The 26132-nt window shown below is 56.0% G+C and overlaps 2 protein-coding genes across 6 annotated transcripts; one reads left to right on the top strand and one right to left on the bottom strand.

Annotated features, from left to right (window-relative positions):
- The first annotated feature begins 1448 nt into the window (after positions 1-1448).
- Positions 1449-9660, top strand: DDX39A (DExD-box helicase 39A). Of its 2 annotated transcripts, XM_082623583.1 has the most exons (11): positions 1449-1553; positions 5427-5638; positions 5772-5899; positions 6755-6847; positions 7209-7392; positions 8099-8217; positions 8551-8682; positions 8771-8880; positions 8984-9128; positions 9266-9413; positions 9509-9660. In XM_082623583.1, the coding sequence occupies exons 2-11, from the start codon at positions 5431-5433 to the stop codon at positions 9523-9525; spliced, it is 1284 nt and encodes a 427-aa protein (XP_082479709.1). In that variant the 5' UTR covers positions 1449-1553; positions 5427-5430; the 3' UTR covers positions 9526-9660. The 2 variants fall into 2 exon arrangements, with proteins under 2 accessions (XP_082479709.1, XP_082479710.1); XM_082623584.1 differs by lacking the exons at positions 1449-1553; positions 5427-5638; positions 5772-5899; positions 6755-6847; positions 7209-7392 and adding an exon at positions 7839-7880.
- Positions 9661-9755: 95 nt separating this feature from the next.
- Positions 9756-25769, bottom strand: ADGRE5 (adhesion G protein-coupled receptor E5). Of its 4 annotated transcripts, none has more exons than XM_082620407.1 (19): positions 25691-25769; positions 25347-25541; positions 21874-21924; positions 21535-21654; positions 20828-20983; positions 16206-16355; positions 16071-16117; positions 15860-15937; positions 14196-14373; positions 14005-14112; positions 13585-13784; positions 12797-12976; positions 11783-11974; positions 11298-11524; positions 11106-11172; positions 10880-10971; positions 10626-10794; positions 10445-10549; positions 9756-10360 (listed from the first exon to the last, which is right to left on the bottom strand). In XM_082620407.1, exons 2-19 carry the CDS (start codon positions 25384-25386, stop codon positions 10331-10333), a joined length of 2190 nt encoding a protein of 729 aa, XP_082476533.1. In that variant the 5' UTR covers positions 25387-25541; positions 25691-25769; the 3' UTR covers positions 9756-10330. The 4 variants fall into 4 exon arrangements, with proteins under 4 accessions (XP_082476533.1, XP_082476530.1, XP_082476532.1 ...); XM_082620404.1 differs by having other exon boundaries at positions 13561-13784; XM_082620406.1 differs by having other exon boundaries at positions 13561-13784; positions 25665-25711.
- Between the last annotated feature and the right edge of the window lie 363 nt (positions 25770-26132).

Consider the following 26132-nt stretch of genomic DNA (forward strand, 5'->3'; position numbering starts at 1 on the left):
AGGGGCTTAGGGAGACTGGAATGCTGGAGCAGGCTTATTGAGTTTGTCCTACTTACTTTCCCTCCTTGCCCCCCCCACAAATCCCCCAATCCTAACATAGCTGAGAAAAGACTGAGGTATGGGCAAGAACTGGGAGTAACTGGAAGTTTCACAGGGTGCTAGTGAGAGTGTAAAGTGGAACAACCACTCAGGAAAACTGTCAGGATCTACTAAAGCTGAACACCCACATGATCTTCCACCCACAATTCCACTCCTAGGTATTTCCCCTAGAGAAGTAAATTTGTGTTCACAAAAATACTTGTACAAGCTTTATTAATAATGGCCAAACACTGGGAAAAAACCAAATGTCCATCTATAGGTGAGTGGAGAAACTATACTGGCTATATTGGTATAGCCACACAGTGGAATACTACTCCGGAATGAAAAAGAAGGAATATTGCTATGTGCAGCGATGTGGAAAATCTCAAAACATTTTGTTGAGCAAAAGAAGCCAGACACAAAAGACAATCTACTGCATGATTCCATTTATATGAAATTCAAGAACAGACAAAACTATAGTGATAGAAATCCACATACTGGCTCCTGGTGGGGGAGAAATCCACATACTGGTTGCCTGGTGGGAGCAGGAGGAAAGGGGTGTGGTTGACTTCAGAGGGACACAACAGAACTTTCTGGGGTGATGGAAGTGTTCCATATTTTTACCAGGCAACTGTCACTCGGGTATCAATCGTCAAAACTCATGGACCTGTTCCTTTTACTGTACACTTTAGCTCAACTCAGTAAAGTACTTGGGGGGGTGGGGGGTGGGGAAAAAGGTTGGGGAAATTTAATACAAGGAAAAGTAAAATTAACAACAACAGAGTTTTATGACGCAAACATCTGGTTTTGGTTTTTTGGCCTGAACCTGCATGGTCACTGGCACAGTGTCTGACCCAGGAAATGACTCTGCAAACGGGAATTGTGGCCTAGGACCATTTCTCTCACTCCCACGCCCTGAGGGGCCCCTTTCCCACTGCTGGTGCTAAATGTCCTCTCCAAGCTGGAGTCATTCCAAGCTCCCAAGCTTTCTCAGAACCCTGTCAGAGCCACCACTCTGCAGGACCAGGAGTTCGCGGATGCACATCCACTTCGAACGCTGAGCTCTGAGCGCAGGGTAGAGGCCATATTTCATAAGGGCTAGACACTCACCCCGGGCCCACATCCAGGCTTCAGTTGCCCGTACCAAATATGGCGGCACCTACCGAGGTCACAACCCCGATTACAAGACAGCGCGCTGGCAGACACCCACCTCAGTCAGCCCACTCGGGCGCCAACTTTTAGGTTGACCAATGAATCCGAGGCATGAGGCACGCCCTCTTTCCACTCTCCACCAATAGCTTCCAGACGCCTCCGCAGAATCCAATCATCGTTTCCGCCTCTTTTGAATGAAAAGCGAGCGGTCCAGTGAGCCGAGGCGCAGTCGGACACACGAGACAGGAAGCGCGGTAGCTCGTGTCAGGGCCCGCGACCGGGAACAGGAGTCGGGTGGCGCGCGGAGGCGAGCGAGGAATCAGGTGAGCGGCGGGCCCAGGCGTGGGGCCGCGGTGTGAAGACGTCGAACCTGCGGGCGAGCGGGCGATGGGAGACGCCAGGGGTTGAGGGAAGGACGAAGACTGGGCGCGAGACGAGGGGAGGTGGAGCGGTTGTGGTGTCCGGCGCGCGCGTTGGCGGCCGTTGGGCGCTGGGACGCACGCGCAAGGGGCGGGCCGGCCTTTGGCGCGCTGGGTATAGAGACCGGCTTCTGGCAGGGGCTGTCCGGGCTGAACCCAATTCTGGGGGAGGTCTTCCTGTTCGAGGAGGCCCGAGACGATTCGGGGAGGGCGTCGGGGGGCGACGCCGGGGTGTGGGGCCGCGGTGGGAGAAGCCGGAGCTTGTAGACCTGACGGTCTTCTCCGAGTTCGAGAGACTCTCCCCTCCCCCACTCTCGCGTTTAGGGGGTGGATTCGTGGTTCCAGAGATTTCGGGCAAAAAAGATGTTCAGTAAGGAACAAACTCTTAGGTAGAAATTCTCTCTGGGGGCACTTCAGGGTGAAAGGGTACGCGTGCGAGTCAGAGTTGTTACTTATTCTGGTGTCAGCTTTCAAGTTCATCAGCTCTTGGGGCCTCAGCTGTCTCGGCCACCCTCTCTGGGTGGGACAAACACCGCCAAATCCTTTCCTGATCTAATTTGTTTTGAGCTTTAGATCCTGTCTAGTCACTTAGTCTAGAAAATTTTATATATCAAACTTAGTCTGTCCCCAAATTTGTCTCCCCATCAAAACAAAAAGACTTTGTTTGAATTCCTAATTTTTTTTTTTTTTTAAATACACCATCTACTCCCAGATTTGAAGCCCAGAGTAGATGACTCTGGCTCTTTTCTGTCCGAGGTTCTCCCAGGGGGTGGTCCCACCCTGTAGGGTGTTCCACCATCTTTTTCCCTACTTAACAATGCCCCCACTGAAGTTAATTTGGTGTTTGGTTTTCCTTGCTGCTGGTCTCTTACCCCACTCCATCTTCTCTGGAGTAACTTGTTCTTGGGCAAATCCTGATTGAGTCACAACTCAAAAACTTAATCAGCGATTCTTTATTGCTTAGCAAATTAAGTATGAATGCCCTGGGCTTGACCAGCTCTTCCAGCTCTGTCTTCTGCCTCTACTTCAAGCAGCCAGTCCTTTCCATTCCCTGAAAGGGTCTGGTGGTTTCTGGACTGGCCTTTGCTGGCTCCTGTTCTTCTCTCTGATGCCTGGGGACTGACTCCTTCCTGTCTTTGCCAGTGTTGGTATCAGATTGCTTCTTTCAAGAATCAGACAAGGATACATGCTTAACTTTAGCCCCTAAACTCTGCTTTGAGGCCCTGATTCTAATTCCATTCATTCAGCCATTACTGTTGAGGGCTTACGCAATGTATGTCAGGCCCTGTCATAGGTGCTGGGCTGACATGACTGGAAGGGGTTCTTTTTTAGTTGGGCCAACGGGAAATGCCTTTTTGGAGCAACAGGTCTAAAAGAAGTGGGAACAGCAAGTGCAAAGGCGCTGAGGCATGTTTGAGGCTCAGCAGCAAGGCCAGTGAGTGAGGGTGATGGGGGAGATAAGGTCTGAGTGTAAAGGGAGTCAGGTTGTGTGGGGGCTTGATAGACTGTGGTGAGGGCTGTTTTATTTTGAACATAGCGTGAACCTGTAGAGGGTTTTGAGCAGAGGAGTGACATTTTCTGACTTAGCTTTTTTGTTTGTTTGTTTGTTTGCGGTACGCGGGCCTCTCACTGTTGTGGCCTCTGCCGTTGCGGAGCACAGGCTCCGGACGCGCAGGCTCAGCGGCCATGGCTCATGGCCCCAGCCGCTCCGCGGCATGTGGGATCTTCCCGCACCGGGGAACGAACCCATGTCCCCTGCATCGGCAGGCGGACTCTCAACCACTGCGTCACCAGGGAAGCCCCTGACTTAGCTTTTATAGGCTCCCTCCAGCTGCTGAGGGGCATGGAAGGGGGAGTCGGGGATGGAAAACAGGGAGACCAACAAGGAGGCTTTTGGCATAATCCAGACAAGAGATGATGGTGCCCAAATGTCCATCAGCTGACAGTGGATAAAATAACTGGTATCGCAGTACAAAGGAATGTTATCCAACCATGAAAAGGAATTATGTACTGATACACGGCTACAATGTAGACGAACCTTGAAAACATGTGAGTGAAAGAAGTCAAACCGTCACGTTGTATAATTCCATTATATGAAATGTCCAAAATAGGCAAATTCATAAAAAGAAAATAGATTAGTGGTTGCCAAAGGGAGTTGGTGGCATAGGATGGTAGCTAAAGGATGTAGTCTTTTTTGAGGAAATGTGTGCTAAAGCTGACAGTGGCAGTGATTGCGCATATATATGACTGTACAAGAAACCATTGAATTGTACCTTTTAATTGGTGCCTTGTATGGCATGTGAATATCTCCACAAAGCTATTCTAATCTAAAAAGAAAGATGGCAGCCTGAGACTGGCAAGGTAGCAGGGGTGAGAAGTGGCCTGATTGACCTGGAGGGATTTGTTGGCTGATAGAACAGGGAAAGAGAGAGAAAAGACAACTGTTTAGAGAATGGAATTGCCTTTTTTGAGATGGGGGAAACAGGCCTCAGTTTCCAGGGGGAGAGGTGAAAGAGGCAGCTAGGTAACTGAGTATGGACTCTGTGTCTCCATAGAGACACAGTTTGGGAGGCTGCACAGAGGTGGTTAAAGCGCTGGGGCTGATGATCACAGAGAATGAGTGGCAGAAGGGCCAGAAATTGGGCCCAGGACCCTCAGCATCCAGCTCAGGAGGAAGAGGGACTGCTTTAGTACTTCCACGCCCTAGTCTGGAGGCTGGGTTGCAGCAGGGAGGACAAAAGACAGTATTCTCATGTTTGGGTCCCTTGCAGCCTGCACCCAGTAGGCGCTCTATGTATTGGATTAAACGAAGCCAGGAGGTGAGCGTGCTTTGTATTAATTTCATTTACCATCTCAGCTGTATTCTTATTGGCTCTGGGCCCAATGGGAGGTATTTTCATGAGAGCACTTAATTGTTCTCCTGTGCAGACCACAAATAGCAGGAGTAGCTGGGCCTGGGCAGACACTGCTTCCTCACAAACTCCTGTCTCTCCAGCATCCTGGCAGCCACATATCCAGGTCCGGAGTGGGAAAGCGGGGTGTGGGGGCGTCCTGCCCCGTGTAGGCTGGGTGGGGTCCTTGGGGAGTGAAGGGGAGGGGACTCCTTGAAGCTAGCTGGTCTGGGGCCATTCATTAGAGCTGAGACCTTGACCTTGATGCTGAGAAGGAGGCATTTGTGCAGAGACCTGGAAGCAGTGCAGCAGTGCGTTCCCAGGGGTGGGCGGCCGGAGCTGGAGTAGGGGCTCGATGAGTGTCAGCAGCCAAATAAGGCTGGGGGTGGTTTGAAAGGGGTGGCGTGGAATGAGGTGGGCAGGGGCCAGTGGGGAGGGTTGCGAGTGGAGAGGAATTGGGGTTTCCGCTTAGAGCAGTGGGAAGCCCCTGGAGGTGGAGGGTGTGGGTGCACATGTGGGCGTGGCTGGCAGGGTGCAGGGAGAGGTGAGGTGGCTTGGCGGGGCGTGGTGGAGATGTGGCCACAACAGGCAGAAGCTGGGAGGTGCTGCACAGATGGAGCGGTGGGACCTGCTGTTGTTGTCATGTCGGGTGTGAACTAAAGAGGGATCGGAGAACGATGTCCGGTCTTGACTTCAGTGGCTGGGTGGCTTTCTGTGCCAGGTCGCAAGAGCTGACGCCAGCACCTCGCCCCTCTCGGACCTGTGTCAACAGCCTGCAGCTTCTGTGCAGCCATGTCCCTCTTCTCCCATGCTGGGTGGGTTTACCTGCATGCATCAGTCACCTTAGTTGCTTCCCTCAGCCCTTCCCTCCCTCCTCTGTTCTCAGCACCATGGCGGAACAGGATGTGGAAAACGAGCTTCTGGATTACGAGGAAGATGAAGAGCCCCAGGCTCCTCCAGAGAGCGCTCCAGCTGCCCCCAAGAAAGATGTCAAGGGTTCCTACGTTTCCATCCACAGCTCTGGCTTCCGGGACTTTCTGCTGAAGCCTGAGCTCCTGAGGGCCATAGTGGACTGTGGCTTCGAGCATCCATCCGAGGGTATGCCTCCCCGGTCCTTCCCGCCGAGGCCCGCCTCTGACCGCCTCAGTGTGATCCCCTCAGCCACCCGGTGAGGGGCCTGCACAGAGGGAACATCCGGTTTCTGATAGCTCATATGCTCTCTCCCCCTCAGTCCAGCACGAGTGTATTCCACAAGCCATCCTGGGCATGGACATCCTGTGCCAGGCCAAGTCAGGGATGGGCAAGACAGCGGTTTTTGTGTTGGCCACCCTGCAGCAGATTGAGCCCGTCAACGGACAGGTGGGTGGGCACCCTCCTTCCTAGGCCCAAGCTACCTGAGGCAGCAGGAGTCATGGCTCCTCTTTTTAAAAATCCCTGTTCCCGCATTCTCTTTCTGGACTTTTAAAATTAAACACAGTACTTAGTTGTAACAAAATCGCCCCAAAAATGACAAGCCAAGAGAAAAAACTGAAAAGTGCCCACAATTTGACCATCCAGCAAGATGGCTGTTATTTCCATATGTGCTTTTCTAGATTGTACACACTTACGAAGGTGGGATTACACTGAACACGGTTTTGTTCCTGTTGTTATTGCTGACAGGCCATAGCTGTACTTCTCGTGTCATGAACATTGTAGTCCCCTGTTTGGGGGGATAATTGAGGTGCATGCTGGTGTTCATTCTTGACGTGCTGGGGCACACATCCTTGGGCTGTGTATGGGTGTGTGAGCCCTTGTTACCGACCTTAGGGTGGATGATCAAGGAGAGGAGGATTTTGTTCGAGACCACGGTGTGGTCTCAGTGCTTGGTGTTGTGGGCCAAGAGGCAGGGGCAGCCTTTCCCTTGGTGGTCACAGGCCAGCCCGAGGGCAGGCTCAGGAAGCTGTTAGCATGGGGTGCATCACCAGCTAGGCTGGGTCTAACTCTTACTGAGGCCTCAGTGCGGGACCTGGCGTAGGGAGACACAGCTGAGTAGCTGTGAGAAGACACAGAGAATGAGCACCAGGTGACGGGCTGTGAGAAGATGGAGGCATCTGGACTGGGCCTTCCAATGGCCCAAGGGCTGGGGGCGGCCAGGGGATGAGCACCGGCGTGGGCTCTGGCTGGGGGAGGACTTAGGGGACTGTCTTGAGTGTCTCTCCCCGACCGGCCCCACAGGTGACGGTCCTGGTTATGTGCCACACTCGAGAGCTGGCCTTCCAGATCAGCAAGGAGTATGAGCGCTTCTCCAAATACATGCCCAGTGTCAAGGTGAGCCCCCTCAGGCCAGGTTGGGTGCCACGTGGTCCTCTGCAGCCTTGCTGGCCTCAGCTCTAGCGCAGCCAGCATTAACCAAGCTTGGCTGCAGCGGCTGCCTTTGAGGTTTGTGGTGGTTTATGCTCCTTAAAAGCTTGATGAATTATGCATGGCCCCCAGAGGCCTGTGCCGGTCCCAGCCCTGGGGCTGCTTTTCGGTGAAGCTGGGGCCAGACTCTCAGGCCCCCATTGTCTCCAGGCACCAGGCCTGGGGTGCTGGGGGGCTGTTGGCGGGGCCGTTAGCTGAGCGGCCATAGGCACAGAGTGGGGTGTGAGCTTTCGGCCACCAGATGGTTGAAAGCTTTCCGCCTGCATAGGTGTCTGTGTTCTTCGGGGGCCTCTCCATCAAGAAGGATGAAGAGGTGTTGAAGAAGAACTGTCCCCATGTTGTGGTGGGGACGCCGGGCCGGATCCTGGCACTTGTGCGGAACAGGAGCCTCAACCTGAAGAATGTGAAGCACTTCGTGTTGGACGAGTGTGACAAGATGCTGGAGCAGTTGGGTGAGTGTCCTCGCTGGGTCTGGGGGCTGTGGAGGCCCACGCAGCTGCACCCTCCTCGCCCTCGCAGCCCCCCCGACATCAGAGCTAGGCGGGTCCTGACAGGGCAGGCCGGAGGTTTCCCCGAAGTGGGATCCCGTGGGTGGCCAGCACTCAGGTCTCCTGTAAGCGATTTTAGGGAGAGTTCTGGTGTTGGCAGAGTGACCTGCTGCTTCTGAGCTTAAGCTTGAGTGGGACCATGGCACCCCACATGAGCCGTATCCAGGCACATGTCCACGTTAGCCCTCAGAGTACCGTGGCCTCGCTGCCTGTTGGGTTAGTTCTAGGCCCCTGCCTGCCCTCAGTGAGCCCTGACAGGGCCGGTGGGAGATGGGGCTCGTGTCCTGGGAGGCGGCTGCAGCTCTCACCCCAGCGGCTGTCTCTGCCTCAGGCTCCCCTCCCTGAAGCATGGCTCGAGGCGCGCTGGCACGGCTGCTCCGCTCTGGCAGCGTGTAAGTGGATTGCCGCTCCTCCCGCGCCTGTGCTCACCCCGAGTCCGGGCCTTCAGGCACCTGGGACTCTCCCCTCCACCCAGTCCTCGCTCACACCGCCCTCGTCATGGTGCCAACGGCTCCCTGGCACAGGTTGGGAGGGGCTGGATCTGGTCTCGGGTGGGGGTCGTGGTCTGGCAGGCACTCATGCCCACCTGTTTCTCGCCCTCCCCACCCAGACATGCGGCGGGACGTGCAGGAGATCTTCCGCCTGACACCCCACGAGAAGCAGTGCATGATGTTCAGCGCCACCCTGAGCAAAGAGATCCGGCCTGTCTGCAGGAAGTTCATGCAAGACGTGAGTAGAGGCCGAGACCTCGGTGCAGTAGCTGTGGCCTCCTAGAGTCCAGGCCCTTGCTGCTCCCCCACTCCCACACTGCCCTCACGGCACACGAATGCTGGAGGCCAGCAGAGCTCTCTTCCTCGCTTGTCACACTGGGAGCTGAGAGCTTGGTCTACACTAGAGCCAGACCAGACCTTAGACGCAGCTGCTGAGAGAGAAGTATTTACTGGGGTACAGCAGGCTCTCTGGAAGCATTGCAGCGAAGGAGTCGCTCCTGGAAGGTTCTCGGCAGGCAGGATGCCCAGAAGTAAGCCCTGCCTGCCCCTTCCTCCTCTCCTTCCGGCACAGCCCATGGAGGTGTTTGTGGACGACGAGACCAAGCTCACACTGCATGGGCTGCAGCAGTACTATGTCAAACTTAAGGACAGTGAGAAGAACCGCAAGCTCTTTGACCTCCTGGATGTGTTGGAGTTTAACCAGGTAATGCTTCCGCACTCCTGTGGCCTGTCCTGGGGCTCTAAGCCTTTGGGAGGGATTCTGGCCCTGACTGCCACCCCCTCCCTCACAGGTGGTGATATTTGTGAAGTCAGTGCAGCGCTGCATGGCCTTGGCCCAGCTCCTCGTGGAGCAGAACTTCCCAGCCATTGCCATCCACAGGGGCATGGCCCAGGAGGAGCGGTGAGTGCACGCCGCCCTCAGAGCCCCTTGCAGGCCCCTTGGAGGGGAACGCCGCCCAGGATCCCTGTATCTGATGGCCGCTCCTTGTTCCTCCTGCGCCCAGCCTGTCACGTTATCAGCAGTTTAAGGACTTCCAGCGGCGGATCCTGGTGGCCACCAATCTGTTTGGCCGAGGAATGGACATTGAGCGTGTCAACATTGTCTTCAATTATGACATGCCCGAGGACTCAGACACCTACCTCCACCGCGTGAGTGGCCCCCCAGAGGTGTACCCTCCCTGGTGCCCCCTCCCCAGGATTGGTGTTGGATGAGGACCTCTCCCTGCTTGTTCTCAGATCCCCAGCTTGTGTCTTGTGGCCTGACCCCTGCTCCTGTCTCCCTGCAGGTGGCCCGTGCGGGTCGCTTTGGTACCAAAGGCCTGGCCATTACTTTTGTGTCTGATGAGAATGATGCCAAAATCCTCAATGATGTCCAGGACCGGTTTGAAGTGAATGTGGCAGAGCTTCCAGAAGAAATAGACATCTCCACATACAGTAAGTGGCTCAGACAGGGTTGGGGGGCCACGGTGGTGGGGCCCTTTCTTCCCCCCGCCCCCTCCTCACTGGCCTTCCCTGTATTTGTCCTACAGTTGAGCAGAGCCGGTAACCACATGCCCGGATGTCCCGGAGCCTCCCTGCTTCCCACGTGTTGCTTCAAGTCGTCTTCCTAGGTGACAGTGGGCCTTTCTTTTTACTGTTTAAAAGCTGTAGATTTGTGTAAGAATAAATTTTTATCATGGAAGCCTGGCTCCCACCCTGTCTGTTTCTGTCAGCTCTCGGCACTTCATGGACACCATGGGCCCGGTCTCCGAGCCCTTAGCCGGGAAGAAATGCCACTTTCTATGTCAACGTGATATTTAATTTTAAGTGTCAACACTGAAAGGTTTATACAGATAAAAAACATTACACAGTATCCACAGCCTTCACATCAGTGAGAACCCTCTGCCCTGGAGGCAGATGGGCCTCTGTACCATGAGCCTTCGGCCCTGCCCTTCTCCCACCCCTGACCTCAGTCTTAGCTTAACCGGTGCTGAGTCCCAGCACCCTGGCCTCTTGTTCTGTAGCAAAGACAGATGAGGGGGGAGGGCCAGGCTGGGCACAGGAGCCCTCAGTCTGTCTGGGCCTTGTGTGCCAGGGCAAGGGGCTGCAGTCCTGGGCCAGCTTCTGCCCCTACCTGGGTCCTGGCTGGGGTGGAGCTGAGAGGCAGCCAGAAGCAGGCCCAGTAGGTCCGACTCTCCACCCTGGCTGGGTATTCTGGAGTACGGTGCCAGATGGCAGTTGTCACCCTCTCCGTGGTGCGTATGGGGACCAAGGCAGGAGGGAGCGGAGCAGTGGGAGAGGAGAGGAGGTCTTCAGCGTGTGCAGGAGCTGTGGAGGCCACGGGAGCCGCTGGCCCGGCCAGAACGGCGCCTTCACATGCCAGACTCTGAGGGCCTGAGGGCCTGGAGAGAAAGGAGCCCCGTGAGAATTGATCCCAGGCCCAGGTGCCTTATGGCCTGCACCCCCGCTCCAGGCTCAGCCCTTACCTGAGTCTGACTCTGGCTGGAGCCAGACCCAGAGGTGGATGTGGCGAACTCGGAGTACTTGTTCCTGGTGACCATGCAGGCCCACCTCCGGTACTCCTCCCTCACCTGTGGGGCACAGGGTGCCAGGTCAGGGGAGGAGGGGGCCCCAGGACTCGGGTCCCAGCCCCGGCCTGCAGCCCACCTTCTTGTTGAGGAGGCAGTACAGCACAAAGAGGAAGAGGCCCTGCAGGCAGTTGAGGATGCTGAAGGTGTAGCACAGCACCCAGTTAGGTTGGTCGAAGAGGAACAGGCCGAAGACCCAGGTGCAGCCCAACACAAAGAGCTGGGCAATGGCGGTGATGGTCAGCACCCTGTGGGGATGTGGGCAGTTGCCACGTAAGGTCCTCGCCTCACACACCCACTCCTGCCAGGCCCCCTCCCTGCCCCTGCTCTCACCTGGCCTTCTTGAGTTTCTTTATGTCTGGGTTGATTTCAGAAAACTTCTGAGTGAGCTTCCAGACAGTAATCACGAAGATGACAGCATTGCACTGGGTGGGGAGCACAGAATTCGGATTAGGGGGTGTCCTTGGAATTGACAGGGACAAAGCCGGTGTAGCTGGCTCAGCGTGGAGCCAAGCACCTCAGGTTTCCACAGGTGTGGGGTGGGGAGTGAGGCAGTTACCAAAACGATGAAGGTCACAGGTCCCAGGAAGCTCCAGAGGAAGCCGTTGGCGTGGTCCAACCAGCAGCTGGGCGAGAAGGGAGGGGTCTGGTCAGCACCCAGTAAGCCCAGAGGGGAGCCACAGGGGAGCAGGGGCACTGTGTTTGGGTGCAGCCTCCACGCCCTGGCCCCCTCCCACCACCTCGCACTCACTACTGGGGGCGGCCGTAGCCCTGGCTCCTGATGGCTGCCGAGACGGCCACGATGAACAGCGGCACGCCGTAGCCGATCAGGCACAGCCAGCGCTTTCTCAGGCCTTGGCCTTGGAACACGCGCACCACGAGGAAGTAGAGCTCCACGCCCTCGAGGCTCATCCAGCAGAAGGCGGCCAGGAAGCAGTAGTGCAGCAGCCCGGCCACCAGGCGGCAGCGCAGCCCAATCTGCGGGGCGGGGGCGGGGCGGGGGGGGGAACAGAGGGGCGGGTGACGTCGGCGATGGGCGGGCCCGAGGCCGGATGGCAGGCGGAGTCAGGGCGTGGCCATGCGGGGGTTAAAGCGGGCGAATGGGCAGGGCCCTGGGCTTCCCGGGCCCGACCACCGGACCCAGCTGGGAGTGGGCGGGGCTATTCCACTCTAGGCCCTCGCAGGTAGGTCTAGCGCTCAGGCGAGAGTGGGGCCTTCCACGGGGCGGGGCCTCACCTGGCCGCCTTCGTTCTCGATGCCCGCCAGGAAGATGGTAGAACCCACGAAGAGGCAGATGCACAGGTGCAGGTGCACCGTGGTGCGCGAGCCCTGGATGGCCCGCACCAGCAGGAAGGTGAGAATGCACAGCAGCAGGCAGACCAGCGACAAAGACAGTCCCACCTTGGTGATCAGGGCCAGCTTCCAGTCCTGGTTGCAGGACGGGGTGGGAGGGACTCGATTAGCACTCTGAGGCCTTCCTGCCCTCCTTGTGGGCCCCACCACCAACAGGCACCTGGGACCTGGCCTGTAGGACTCTGATCAGGTGGCTCATCTCCTCCCCACCTCCTCTGCCATCAACATCTGAGTAAACCTGCTGTGTCTCATCCTAAATACCGCCACCCCCACCCCCATGGGTGCAGCAGGGATCCCTAGTTCTTCCGGGTGGGCTTCCCCACTACACACCCAGACAGCTCTCCTGAGAAGGTCCCCAATGAGGGCTCAATGGCTGCAACCTTCTTTCCCAACACTGATGAGCCCACCTCTCTGACCCTCATCTCTATCTCATCTCTTGCCCCTCCTACACCTAACCACACCTATGAGCTCCTCAAAACCCACATTTTTGTCCTTCCTGGGCCTTGGGCCTGGACCACCAGCCTCCGCTACTCTGCCTGGCCCATTCCAGGTATTCACATGGCCCAGCGTATCTATGGATCCCTCTGAGGCCACATACAGAAAGTTGTGCTCCCTCAGGAGCTTTTAGGGATATTTAACAACTTGTTAGGGGGTGAGCGGTCAGAGGGGCACCGGCCGGAGCAGGGCCTGCAGTGCCAGGCCACTCTGTTTAGTTGCTGGGTCATGTGGAGGTCTGGGGGGTCCCAGGGAAAGGACTGGGGGGTGTGGTGTAGGGCCACCTGGGCTGTGCAACCATACAGAACCAGGTGGACCGTACCCCCAAGAACCAGCTGCCTGTCTCACCGAAGCCAACCGTGCCACTTGTGGGTTTTTGAGGATGGCCCCTGGTCTGCTCACCTCCACATCGTAGTGGGCCATGAGAATAGCAAAGCTGCTCAGGTGATTGCATTGGCAGGTGGTGCTGCCATTCCCGCTGCCCAGCGTCTGGCAGCCCGAGGTGGCCCAGTACCCTCTGCTGTTGCTGTCACTCTTCCAGAAGGCACAGATCAGCTCCTGCCGTGTCCCGGGCGTCTCCCACTGTGAGCAGGTAGGGGCGGTGGTAGAGGTTAGCCTGGAACCCACCCTTGGGTACTGGGCTTGGGTTGAACCCAAAGAGGGCTGTTTTTCATTTGGCATTTGTCTACTGAGCACCTACTGTGTGTGTCAGGCCAGGGGACACGGGAGTAAACAGGGCAGACACAAGTCCCTGGCCTTCTGGGGCTGACATACTAGTGGGGGAGACAGACAGAAAATAATAAACCTAATAAATATTCAATAAGTAAACTAGATAGTGTGTTAGAAGGTGCTGAGTGCAAAAGAAAGAAGGAAAAGAGCAAAGGGGAAAGGTGGGGCGTGATTACAGATTGTAATTTAAAATAAGCAGGGAAGACCTAGAAAAGGAGGTGACATTTGAACAAAGACTGGAGACAGGTAAAGACTGAGCCATGTGGAGGAAAGGTGTCCCAGGCAGAGGGCACAGCAAGTGCAAAGGCCCTGAGATACCTGTAAGGAAGGAGCAGAGTGGGTGGAGGTGGGGAAACAAAGGCTGCAGAGGGACCACGGTGACCTTGGCCGTGGGGTGAGCAGTAGGGCTGAACCCCCCTCCCCACCCAAGGACTCACAGGGTGGGAGAAGGCAAAGGTGACCTTGGAGTTGAGTTTATCTGTGTTCGTGTTGCTCAGAAAGACCAAGTTGACGGCTGAAAGAAGCCTGAGCTGGGCACCGCGGACGGGACTTTCGTAGATCTCTTCCAGCTCGGTTTGCTTCTCCAAGTCCAGCTCCAAAGAGGCGTTGGCCAGCAATTTCTGCATGTTCGGGCTGGAGAGGATTCCTACCACGGTGGGGCCTGGGGGACGGACACGCTGGTTACCTTCTGCTCTGCTTCCTTCTGTGCCCCATCCTCCCTCCTAAGGTGTCTAATTCGGGCTCACCAGTCCACTGTGATGCCTGGAGTCCCTCCCCATGGGTCAGTTTTCAGTTGCTGCATATTCTGAATCTCACCCCTAGCCATATCCCAGCTTCTCCATCCCTCTCCCTCAGGTGCCCGCTCTGGATCCTGCCATTACCGGACTTCTCGGCTCCAGCTGCCACGGCCCAGTCCAGCAGCATCCGTGCATGGCTCTGGCCCACGGTGACGTTTCCATTCCCCTGCTCCTGTACCATCAGGGACAGCTCTGAGGGGACAGGGGACAGTGATCAGGGACTCTGGGTGTATGAAGGGAGCCCGGGGCTGGGGCGGGGCAGGACAGGGTCTCACCTGTGTCCCCAGGAGAATGGTAGATGAAGGAGCCTCCAGACATGGCTTTGGCCAGGGTCCTCAGGATTTGTTCGAGGCCTGAGAACAGGTAGGTGGCTGTGTGGTGCCTGGAAGACAGGTCCAAGGCCTCCAGGTCCCCTGGGGTTTTCAACAGGTCATCCACTGACATGATGAGGTACTGTGGGTGTTGGGTGACAGCTGCTGGGTCATTGCACCACAGGGGCTGCCTGAAGGACCCTGATCTCACCTCCCCTCACCCCACCCCCACAACTGGGGTACACACTGGAGAACCACCTGGGTTGCCTGGGGGACAGACACAGGGGAATCTTCAAGACACTGCAGTAGCCAGAAGACAAGTAAGGGGACTGAGTATATGCCTGTGTGCACGTATTATAACAACGACAGTACTTAACACTTATCAGGCACGGGCTTTACGTCAGGCCCTTTTCTAAGTCTGCACTGCCCCAGAACAGTGGCCACGAGCCACAGGTGTCGCTTGAAATATGGCTCCACGTTGAAATGGTAAGAGTTTGAATCTACTGGGTTATAGGCAATTTTTACATTAATTTCACTTGTTTACTTTTGCTCTTAAATTTATTCTTTACTTTTATATTTTATTTTATTATTTTTATTATTATTATTTTTTTTTTTTTGCGGTACGCAGGCCTCTCACTGTTGTGGCCTCTCCCGTTGCGGAGCACAGGCTCCGGACGCGCAGGCTTAGCAGCCATGGCTCACGGGCCTAGCCGCTCCGCAGCATGTGGGATCTTCCTGGACTGGGGCGCGAACCCGTGTCCCCTGCATCGGCAGGCAGATTCTCAACCACTGCGCCACCAGGGAAGCCCTACTTTTATATTTTAAAAATGTAGCTACTGGAAAATTTTAAATGACACAAGGGGCTCACATGTTTCTCTCTCTCTCTTTTTTAAATATTTATTTATTTATTTTGGCTGTGCCGGGTCTTGGTTGCAGCACGTGGGATCTTTGTACGGCATGCGGCATCTTTAGTTGGGGCATGAGGACTCTTACTAGTTGCGGCATGCATGCGGGATCTAGTTCCCCAACCAGGGAACCCAGGCCCCCTGCACTGAGAGTGTGGAGTGTTACCCACTGGACCACCAGGGAAGTTCCTCGCATATCTCTCTTTTTAAAAGTTATTATTATTATTTTTTAGGGGCTCAATATTTCTACCAGGCTAAGGACATATGCCAAAACTTACGTATACTGCTTATACTGTGTGCCAGGCACTATTCTTTGAGCCTTACTTCTATTAGTTCATTTAAACCTTTTCACCAACTGTATGAAGCAGGCACCATTTATGAAGTGAAGAGACAGGCCCAGAGAGGGGGAGTCACTTGCCCGAGGTCACACAGCAGGAAGTGGCAGCGGGTAGGATGGGGTGTATTTGAACCTTGAGGCCTGGCTCCAGAGGTGAAATTCTCAACTGCTTCATTCTATTGCCATTATATCCCTCTCAAATGTGTGTGTGTGTGTACATTTTGGGGTGTGTATGTATGTCTGTGTTTGTACAATGTATATATATGGTGTGTGTGTATATTGTGCATACAGACACAGAGGCCCCTGCTTGGGCATCTCCACTCACACTGAAGCATCCTCCAGCCACCCCACACTGTCCTGGGGTTCCCCCCAGGGCCTGCCCTTACCTGGATGGTTTCCTGGGTCAAGGATGAGTTGAAGTCTATGCTCATTTTCTGGACTCTTTCAAAGAAGCCAGAGAGGCTCTGGAGAGAGGGGAGAGAAGGGGGCTGGGTCAGAGAACCTCATCCTGGATGGGGGAGCTTGGGGAAAATGGGTGGACAGGGTGAGCTGAGTGGAGGGATTTCCTGCCTCCTGTTCCCTGCTGGGGCCACTCACCTGGCTCTTGATTTCAGGGGGTGCGGTCCAGGTGGGGAAGGAGATCTCTGCAGGGGACAGGACAGCAGTTCATTAGGTGTGAGAGTGTCTGTGCTTGTTGTAGGAGGGGGTCTGGGGTCAGGTCAGGACAGGTACCTTCGCAGGAGATGGTGCCCATTTGCTTATCCTGGAATCCGGGTTTGGGCACCCAGCCTTGGCGGCACTGACATGTGTATGAACCCACGGTGTTGACGCAGATGGTGGAGTTGCGACACTCATGCTGCCCGGATCTGCACTCATCCATATCTGGGGACACGAAGAAGGGGGTCTGGCTCTGTCCCAGCCCTGATGAGGCCCCTCTCCTCTCTGTGCCCCTCTTTTTCCCATATTAGTGCCCCCTCCCACCCCTGGAGGTGATGCCACCTGGTGACTGCACATCCTTGAACGGTGGACGCTGAGGTTATTTATGGGAAGTGTGCAGAGTTCTGACACATAACAGGTGAGCCCCATACACATAGGCAGGTTGTGAAAACACTGAAGTATCTTCGTCTCAGTTAGTAATTAGCTGCTGCCTGGAGTCCCTGGGAGCTTTCCTCTTGGCACCCTAGCTCCTTCTCCAGGACCCCCAGATGTTTTGACATTTAGCCTCAAAAGAATGAATGCCTGGCACAGCAGGGCTCCCCCAGCATTCTTTCTGTTTGGTTTGTGTAGGTGCCACTGAATATGTGATCAGATGTTTTAAGTGTGGGCCTCCAAGAACATAGCATCTGAGCTCTGAACCTTCGCAGACAGTGTTGTTTGGGCCGCTGGGGGCCCCAGGAATTGGCTTCCAGCCTGGACGGCAGTGGCACTTATAGGTGCCCACGAGGTTGAAGCAGTAGCTGGAGTTGTGGCATGGGTTTCTTCCCGAGGTACATTCATTCACATCTGAGGACAAAGCCAGAGGGTCAGGCGCCCCCCACTTCCACTTCTCACTGTACCCACTTATCACTGCCCAGCACCAAGGACCCCACTGTGATTGCACGTGCCATCACCTGGTGACCTTCAACTTCACCCTCAAAGCACCTTAAGGTAGCCTCTCTGCAAGATGGGCATGGCAGGGGCCATGGTCCCCACTTTATAGTAAAACCAGGAGGGAGACTGAGCCATGGGGTCTGGAAGTCCAGCCCTGGACTGAGGTTCCCCTTCTGGGAACAAGAAGTGACAGCTTCCTCTGCTCGAATGTGACAGATGAGGAAGGGGCGAGGTCTGGGGGATGTTCACGGGGGCAGGGAACTCCACAAGGGAACCCCAGGCCCAGAAGGCTCTGCCGCCTCCCTGGCCTGTGGTGGGACCTTTCGGGGAGGCAAGTCCTTGGGCAGGGCCCCGGCAGGCCCTTAGCATTGCAGGAACCTGAGGCTCTTCTCCCTCCTCCTCAGGCTTCAGGGACCGCCTCGACTCCTTCTCCAGCTCCAGGCCAGCCTCACACTGTCTTCCAAGGGCCTCTACCTGTGCATAGTTTTGGGTCCTCCAGGTTGAGCTCCAAGCCAGGTGGGCTGGGCACTGGCAGATGTAGTTGCCCTGGGTGTTGATGCAGATGCTGTGGCCTTTACAGACTTTGGGTTTCTGCTGACATTCATCTACATCTGCAAGGGGAGGGAGAGGATGATGGATGCCTGCAGCTGTGGACAGCCTTCTGGGCTGGGGGTTGGCCACATTTCCTGGCATAGAAACATCCAGAAGGGCCCGCTCTCTCTTCCCCAGTGAGTGGGTCTTTTCTAATTCACATGGAGGCATCCTATGGGTCAGCATGGCGGCCCAGATGTTCTGTTGTCCAGATGTGGGCAGGAGTGACCCAAGTCCTCCCGTCTGCCGGCTCTGGCTCTCTCAGCCTCCCTGGGAAGCTCCCAGCTGTGGTGGGGACATCACAGCTGCTTGTGTCCCAGCCTAAGGATCTGGACAAAGGCCTGGGTGTGCCTTCCTGGGAACCGAGTGCAGGAGAAATGCTGTGTTCCCTGAGCAGGGAGGCCCCATCTTGGCTACCGGTGGTGGCCTTTGTCCTGACTCCCCCAGAGTGAGTGTTGCCAGCTGAGTTCTCCTTGGATCCTGGTGACCCTGGCGGGACAGCACTCTCCTGTCCACGCTAACTCTGAGACTCCAGCTCCATGGAGATGGACCGAGACCCACCCCTGAGCCACGCCCCTCAAGGACGAGGCTTTTGGGCAGTGGCACAGAAAATGAGGGTGATGCTGGAAAGGCCAAGGCCACCTGGACAGTGGGCACCAGGCTGTGCTGGACAGTGGGGCTGATGTCTGGCCAGGCAGCCTTGGGCCTGTGAAGGTGCCTTTTTCTGATTCCCACGAAGGCATCGCCTAGATTGTCAGGAAGTGGTGAGAATCCACATCTGAGCAAGGCCTGCAGTGGGCAATGGCTGGGTGCTGTAGCAGGGAGCAGGTGCTCATGCATGAAGGGTGGCAGGTGTTTCTGTTGTCTTGGCCCTTGGGCTCTCACCTGGGACGTAGACCCGTGGACCCTGCCGAGTGGGGCTCAGCCTCCATCTTCTGTCCCCAAGTGGTCTGGGTCATCGTGGGGCCTGGGTTGATCTCTTCAGTAGAGGGCCAGGCCAGGGGCAATGGTCCCTGATGACAACCTCTTCTGTCATCTGGTCCAGATGGGAGCCTCTTTGTTCATCTGATTCTTCCAGTGTGTTGGGGGCTCAATGTCACCCTGCTCACCCCTGACACAACGTCCTCCCAGGCCCCAGTCATCAGAGCTGCCTCAGGTCCGTGAACTGGAATTACTGGGGAGGCTCAGGGTGGAGCCTTGTGTGGGGAAATAGATGGAAGCTGAGCGGCTGAGAATTGGGGTCAGGGTGCCAGGAGGCATCTTTTCCAGGCAGGTTGCTGAGCCAGGGCAGGGCTGGCCAGGGACGGTGGACCTGTCCTTGAATCTCCCTCCTCCCGCATTTCTGGACAGGGTCCCAGGGTCCACCATGGCCCAGGGGGGTCTGAGAGGGCCCCAGAGGGGTAGGTCTCCTCCCAGCAGTCACTAACAGTGGCGAAGAGGGCAGATATTGTGCTGGAACACACGGTGCTTTGACCTCATTGAGTATCTTGAATGCCAGCCCCTCTTTTGTTTCATGCAAATAAGATGCCAGGTGGCCGGGGGGATGTTCCAAACATCTGGAAATGACCCTCTGCAAAGGGTCCTGAGCCTTGGGGTTCAGAGAGGGTTGGGAGATGAGGTAGGTGCACAGGATGGCCGTCTGATGCCTGGAGAAAGTGGGATGAGGAACCCAGGGGTCAGCCCGTGTCTCCTGCCCATAGCAGACCCCATGGCCAGGACATGGGTGGACACATCCTCAGGTGCGGCAAAGGTAGGAATGCCGAGGAAGGGGTGCACAGACAGTCCAGCTGAGCCAGTCACAGAGCTAGGTCTTCAGGCAGCAAGCTCTGGTCCAAACCAGCAGGCTGCCCTCGCAGTCACCCTCCTTGAGGTCCATAGAGGTCCCTCTCACACCTCACTCTTGTTCATCCGTGTCTCTGCAGGGACTCACAACAGTGGGTGGGTGGCACCCCCAGTCAAGGCACACTGAGTGGGCTCCATGACCACCATGTACAGTTGTGCAGGTTGCTGACTGCACAAGGGTGTCCAGCCAAGGAGGCAAGTGGGAGAGGAAAACCAACTCACTCTCCATTCCCTAAACCCACAGTGTTCACCTTGGAGATAAGGGACATTTTTCCAATTCACATGAAGGCTCTGGCCAGGCCACGTGTTTCAAGCACAGCATACCCCCACAGAGGCCCCTGTGGACCAGCAGCACCTCCACATAGATGAGGTCCTCTCTTCCCTCCCACCAGGGAGGCTCTGCCGCCCTCCCTCTGCAGGGCAGGAGGAAAGGCGCTGGGACCAAGGTAGCAGCAGGGTGGGCCTATGGACCCTACTCAGAGTCCTCTGGACCCTGGGCTCAGCCATCTCCTCACCTCCCACTTTCCCCTCCCCTCCTCAGTATTCGTGTCTAATCCCCTCTCTGGACCCCTCTCTGGAGTCGTGGCTCCTGTCTGTCCACTGCTGGCCCCATCTGCCCCTTTCCCTGCCTGCCTGCCTTCCCCCTCTGGAAAGGGCGCAAAACCTGGTGATGTGTGGAGACCAGGCTCCTCCGGGGTCCCTGGTAAGGGGATGGACTGGGACAGCTGCTCCTGAGCACCCACCGTGGGGCATGAACCACAGGGATGCCCATCCTGGAAAGGGTGCATTAAATCATAATCATTATAATTTAAAAACCCAACAGCCATCACTGTTTTGTGTTTTGTGATCTCCTATACCTTCCTGGAATTCTATGAGGTAATAAGCGCCATTGGTCACCCCCTTTTTACAGATGGGTAAACCGAGGCACAGAGAGGTGAAGTAACTTGTCCAAAATCACACAGTTAATAAAAGGCAAAGCTCCTTTTGTTTTTATCTGTAAAAGATAGAGACTCTAAAAAAACAAAACAAAAACATACACTCACAATAGTATTATCACATCTCACATGTTAACAGTGATTTCTGAATAAGTATCCTGGCCAGTGTCACACACACAGCTCTCAGGTGGCAAAGCCAGGAGTTGGGTCCCTGGCTCATGCCGCCCTGCCTCTCTGTGCGGGTGGGAAAGGCACAGGTACAACTGTCCCAACTCAGACCTGGGTGCTACACCTGTAACCAAAGCCCTGACCCCTGGATGCTACAGGAATGACTCAGTATTTGAGTGACCCCAAACCTCATGGATGGAGAAGTGGAAGATGCAGGATCATTCTTACCTCGACACGTGTTCTCACTCTCATTCTTGAACATTGGTGCCCGAGAAATAAGCTCATATCCTGGGCTGCACATGCAGTGATAGCCCCCTTCCGTGTTCTGGCAGTCTGCTAATTTTCCACAGGACACTGTCAAGGGTGGTCCGCACTCGTTGATGTCTGGAACACAGCAGGGCACAGGGTCACCTCCCAAAGGCGTGAGTTTGGTCAGGGCAGAGATCCCCATCCCCTACCTGGCTCCCCAGCACTGGTCCTGATGGCTAATCAGTGTCTTTTTAGAAAGAATTAGACTCTCAGGCAATACTGCTGAGGCTGGGCTGCAGCTGGAGCAAGCCATTCCTGAAGCTTGCACAATCAGCTCTGCTCTTCTTGGCCCTCTGGCTGGCACCCCAGATTGGGACACAGTGGGAAGTGCTGAAGTAGGGGGTGGGTGGAAGCTCTGCATCCCCCTCGTCAGTCCTGAAAGGGCAAACTGAGGCACAGACTCCAGACTCCTGGAGACCCAGCTCCTCTCTCTCCAGGAAGCCATGTTTATTCATGTCTCATCTCTCCACCTCTCACATAGCTTTTCCTTTCTCTTTTTTCTGTCCTTGATGATGGTCCTGAGGAGAAAGGCTGAAGCCCCCAACCAACACCCATGTCCCCCCACGGGCATTGGACTGTACCCCACAATCTCTGCATGTCCCTCCATCACCCCCAAGCCTCTGTACCATCACAGCTCTCCAATGAGCTGAAGGTGAAGATCTCCCCAGATGAAGAACTGAATCCGGGAGCGCAGCGGCAGGTGGTGCCATTGACACATGAGGAGTTTGCAGGGCACCGCCCACAGGCTGTGGGGATGGAGACCTTGGTCAGAACGTGAGGGCTGAGTCAGGGGCTGGGGAGGGGGGCAGGATCATCTCCATAAGAAGGGGTGTTGGGGAGGCATGACCCTGGCCTTCCCCCTTGCAACAGGCCTCTCTCCTGTTTGGGCTGAGGTGGGTGGGTGAGGGTCTAGGGCCCCTTCCCCAGGCTCCGGCTGTGGACTGAGTTGCTCCCAGCAGACTCACCCGTGGTGTTCCGGGACCCAACTTCCGACAGAGTCAGCAAGACACACAGCACTGGAACAGAGAAGGGGAGGGTCAAGGGGGTCACCAGAGCAGGGAAGGGCAGATGCAATGCTAGGAGAGAAGCAACTGTGGAAAGGAGGCTGTTGGCCCCTCCCAGGCTTGGGTTCTGTCCGTTGCTCAAGGAGAGAGTGAGTACGTGGCACCTCCCAGAGATTGGACACCCATGGCCGGAGGGTCTGCCACCTGTCACCTGGAGGTGGGTTTCAGAAACTGAGGGATGGAGAAGGGGCCCAAGCACCGAGGGGGTCCTGGCTCCCGCGGACCTGTGGGCTCTGTGGGCAGCAGTTCAGTAAACAGACTGGAGCCTGGCAGCCGCAGTTCAAATTCTGGACTGTGGTCAGGTTACCTCATCTCTCAGAGCCTCAGCTTCCCCTTCTGTAGAATGGGGATGGTGACGGGACCCATTTCCTAGAGTAGTGTGAGAAGTAAGCCTGCGAATATCACCTGGTGTGTCAAAGTGTTTACTGTCATCAACGTTTCTTTTCTTTTTAAAAAAAAAATTATCTGGGATTATAGTTGATTTACAATGTTGTGTTAATTTCAGGTGTAGAGCCAAGTGATTCAGTTATACATATACATATATTCATTCTTTTTTTTTTTTTGGCCGCACCGCGAAGAATGTGGAATCTTAGTCCCGCGACCAGGGATCAAACCCATGCCCCTTGTTGTGGAAGTTCAGAATCTTAACCACTGGACCCCCCGGGAAGTCCCACGTGTATTCGTTCTTTTTCAGATTCTTTTCTCATAGAGGTTATCACAGAATATTGAGTAGAGTTCCCCGTGCAACGTTTCTCTGTGTAAGAATGAGGGGGTTGGAGGAAAAGGACTGGGTGTTTTCTCAGATCCTCCCCACCCTCGAATCTAAGATCCTCCAGCCTGAGGGACACAGGTGCATGCACACCACGCCCACAACATCTGTCAGCCCTGATGACTGTCTTGAGACCCAGTGGTGACATTTCACCCCAGCCTCCCCTGTGCACAGGAAGATGCTGTGGGCTCACATTGGGGGTGGTGCTGGATGAGCACCTCCTCCCAGGCTGTACCTGCTGCTCAGGGGCACCCCACTCTTGGGGCCTCCTCAAGTCATCAGGGGCTTTAGAGATGGGGATCTCCTCACGGTTCACCAGAGAGAGACAGACAAGAAGACAGAGATGGAGAGAAGACAGAGATGGAGATAAAACAGAGATGAGAGACAGGGAGAAAGAAACAGAGACAGAGAGATGAGGAGAGACAGATGGAGAGAAACAGAAGTTAAGACAGTGATAGAGAGGGACAGAGAAACAGGACACTCAGAGACAGAAATGGCAGAGATTGGACAGAGAGACACAGCTATGGAGATTGACAGCGAGATAGAGAAAAACAATTAGAAAGGGGGTGGGATGGAAACAGAGGGAAAGGGAGCGATGGGGGGAGGGCAGCTCAGCAACAGGTGGAGGCATGGGGAGGGCTTGGGGGAGGCGTCCAGTCCCTGCCCACGTGGGAATGCCAGGGAGGCAGCGCAGACCCCAACAATCCAGGGAGACCCAAAAGGGGCGGTGGGCGGAGGGATGGGGGCCGGGAGGAAGGGCAGGCATGAGTCACTTCCTGGGCCAAGGGAAGGGATGACTCATAGCTTGTTGCCGTTGGAGGGAGCTCCCAGGGGAATTCTGGGGTCCATCATAATGAGCAAAGCTTGCGGGGCTGTCAAGGGTGCAGGCTGGAGGGTCCCGTGACCACTCAGCCCCTAGGTCCAAACTTGATACCCTCAGGCTGGCAGTGGGCAAGAGTCCCTCCCAGAAGCACTCCCAGCCAGGGTAAACTGAGACTGGAATGTCCTTCCCCTCCCTCGTGTGAGGATTTCTCTCGTCCTCCTCTCCGGTTTCCCCCTCGGCTGGGACTCAGTTCCTCTTTGCATGCCACACCACAAAATGGCCTTCCCTGGTAGGATGGGACGTGGGCTGATTTGTCCCCAGCTCTCAAAGTCCCCAGTAGCAACTTTCACGTTCACAACTGCCCTGTTTGTGTCCATTCTGCAGATGGACAGACTGAGGCTTGGAGCCCAGAAAAAGATTCAGGAAGAATCTGGTGAACAGAGGAGCTTGGAAAAGGTGGAATTGATGGGGTCAAGGTCCCCAGATGCTGCAGGGGGATGGGAAGGTTGTTTTGTGCCCTGTGACCTCTGCCTCGGCTGGGCACTGCTCCCCAACTACGGAGGCTCTTGGGCCAGGACTTCTCCATCTGGGTCCTTGGAAGTCGCCCAAACAGGAGCTGGGAGTGGAGCGGCTGGTCATCTACCCCCAGTCCCATCTGGTTTGCATTCCCCCTGCCGAGGCCTGAGCCGTAAGATTCCTGGGGTGGGAACAGGGCAGTCATCCTCTCCTTGCTCCTCCTGCTAAGAACCCTCCAGTCTACCCCCCAGACCAGCCAGTGAAATAATAATAATAATAATAAGTACCATTTACTTAATTCTGTGAACCAGGAATAGTTTGCATACGAACTCAGTTAACCTTTAACACAGCCCTATAAAGTGAAGACCAGTCTTGCCCCATTTTACAGATGTGGAAAGTGAGACTCAGGGGCTGCGAGAGCTGGCCCCGGTGACACACCGGCCCGCATCAGGTGTGCCCCACACTGATTCCAGTTTCTTGCTTCCCAGTCTGGGAGCCACTGGGCTCACGCCTGCCATCCCAGGCCAGCACAGGGAAGCCCGTTCCTGTGGCCTGGGGAAGCTCTGGTTGGTACCCCAAATGCCATTTCTTCATTCTCTTTGTTGCTTGGTTGCTCTGGCAACCAGCTGCCCAGGATAACCGGTAGAGCCACCCTGGGTGGGGCGGGAAGGGAGGCCCTGGGGAAGTCACAGCAACAGTCAAGTTCAAACCTTCCACTGGCAAAGTCCTTTCCACCCACAGCTGAGTCCAAGCTGGGCTCAGGGGAGCCAGAATGAGGGTCTCTGGGGCTGCCCCTTGCCACTGAGACAGTGGGGGACAGGTTCGGGGTACCCCCTCAATGGGGAGGTCCCACCCCCAACCCCCCAGCCCTCCAGCCCCGCAACGCTCCCCTATGCCCCGCTGTCTTCAGGAGTCCCAGCACTCGCTTTTTGCCCCTCTCCTTCCCCAAACCTGTTTCCCCGCTTTGGGAGCAGCCCCCAGAGTGGCTCCAGTAGAGAGCTCAGAGATTTTTCTGGGAGAGGGGGCAGGCTCTTAGAGCACCCTGAGGGATCCTGCCACGGCTTGGGGGTGCTGGGCCCTACCAGCCCCTCTCCCCATGTGCCCTCAGCCCCTGCCTGACCATGTGGCTTCCTCCGAGCCTGGCCCCAGAGCTGCCAACCACACTTCGCGTTTCTCCCCGGGGAAGAGGGGGCCGGAGCACCACATGGTGCTGTCAGGGGCTCCCTTGCTGCCTGCCCCCACCCCACGGGGCCCCAAAGTTCTCACCGTGAAAGATGAACAAGGCAACACTGTGGGGGCCTCCCATGGTCTAAGCTGCCCGCAGGAGAAGAAGAAGATAGGGCAGGGCTTCTCTGTGTCTCCAGGCCCGGCAGCTGTGCAGGCTTCCTCAAGGCCCGCCAGCCCTTTATAAAGGCGGGGGCAGCCACTGGCCCAGGGCCCTCCCTGGAACTGGCGGGGCAGCTGAAAGCCAACAGGAAAGTGCGGTGAAAACACAGACCCAGGGGCGCTGTGGGGCCGGGGGGGACCCACACATACCCACACCCACACCCACACCCACACCCACACCCACACACACACACACACACTAAAACGTGGCATAGAGGCACAACCTGCCCGTTGAGTGTCTGAACTCTCTGGTCCCTGCGCACTCGGGTTGGCTGATCCCAGGGGCAAGGAGGAAGTCTTGCCTTGTCTGGCACTGAGGTTGGGGAGGAGCCACGTCAGAAATAAAAGCTCAGGGCACCCACGTTGGGGGACCACCCTGTGCTCGCTGCCTCTCGTGCTGAGTCTCCAGGACCAGCCTCTGAGCTAACAGGACCTTCCTCCTCTGTTTTCCAGATGAAGAAACTGAGGCACAGAGAGGCCAGAGTCCAAAGAAGAGCTGGGGGAGGGGCACAAAGGGACCCTCATGGATGCCAGGCTGATGCCAAGAAGAGAAACTGCGGGACCTCGGGGCCACCATGCTCCTGGAGCTGGCCTTTCTGGGTCAGCGTTCCACCTGGTAGGAAACTTATATTTTGGGCATTCCTGGGCACTGCACTAGTCAACAGA

The sequence above is a fragment of the Mesoplodon mirus genome (assembly GCF_964341445.2).
Source record: "Mesoplodon mirus genome assembly, chromosome: 5".
Taxonomy (NCBI): domain Eukaryota; kingdom Metazoa; phylum Chordata; class Mammalia; order Artiodactyla; family Ziphiidae; genus Mesoplodon; species Mesoplodon mirus.

Bases quoted from the DNA above. Each gene is read 5' to 3' on its own strand.
- DDX39A (XM_082623583.1), top strand. From the start codon at position 5,431: ATGGCGGAACAGGATGTGGAAAACGAGCTTCTGGATTACGAGGAAGAT. The intron at 8,881-8,983 runs GTGAGTGCACGC...TCCTGCGCCCAG, and splicing joins GGCATGGCCCAGGAGGAGCG to CCTGTCACGTTATCAGCAGT. The intron at 9,129-9,265 runs GTGAGTGGCCCC...GTCTCCCTGCAG, and splicing joins CAGACACCTACCTCCACCGC to GTGGCCCGTGCGGGTCGCTT.
- ADGRE5 (XM_082620404.1), bottom strand. From the start codon at position 25,386: ATGGGAGGCCCCCACAGTGTTGCCTTGTTCATCTTTCACG. The intron at 21,655-21,873 runs GTGAGTCTGCTG...CCATCCCCACAG, and splicing joins TGGGTCCCGGAACACCACGG to CCTGTGGGCGGTGCCCTGCA. The intron at 16,356-20,827 runs GTAAGAATGATC...TCGTGTCCCCAG, and splicing joins GAGTGAGAACACGTGTCGAG to ATATGGATGAGTGCAGATCC.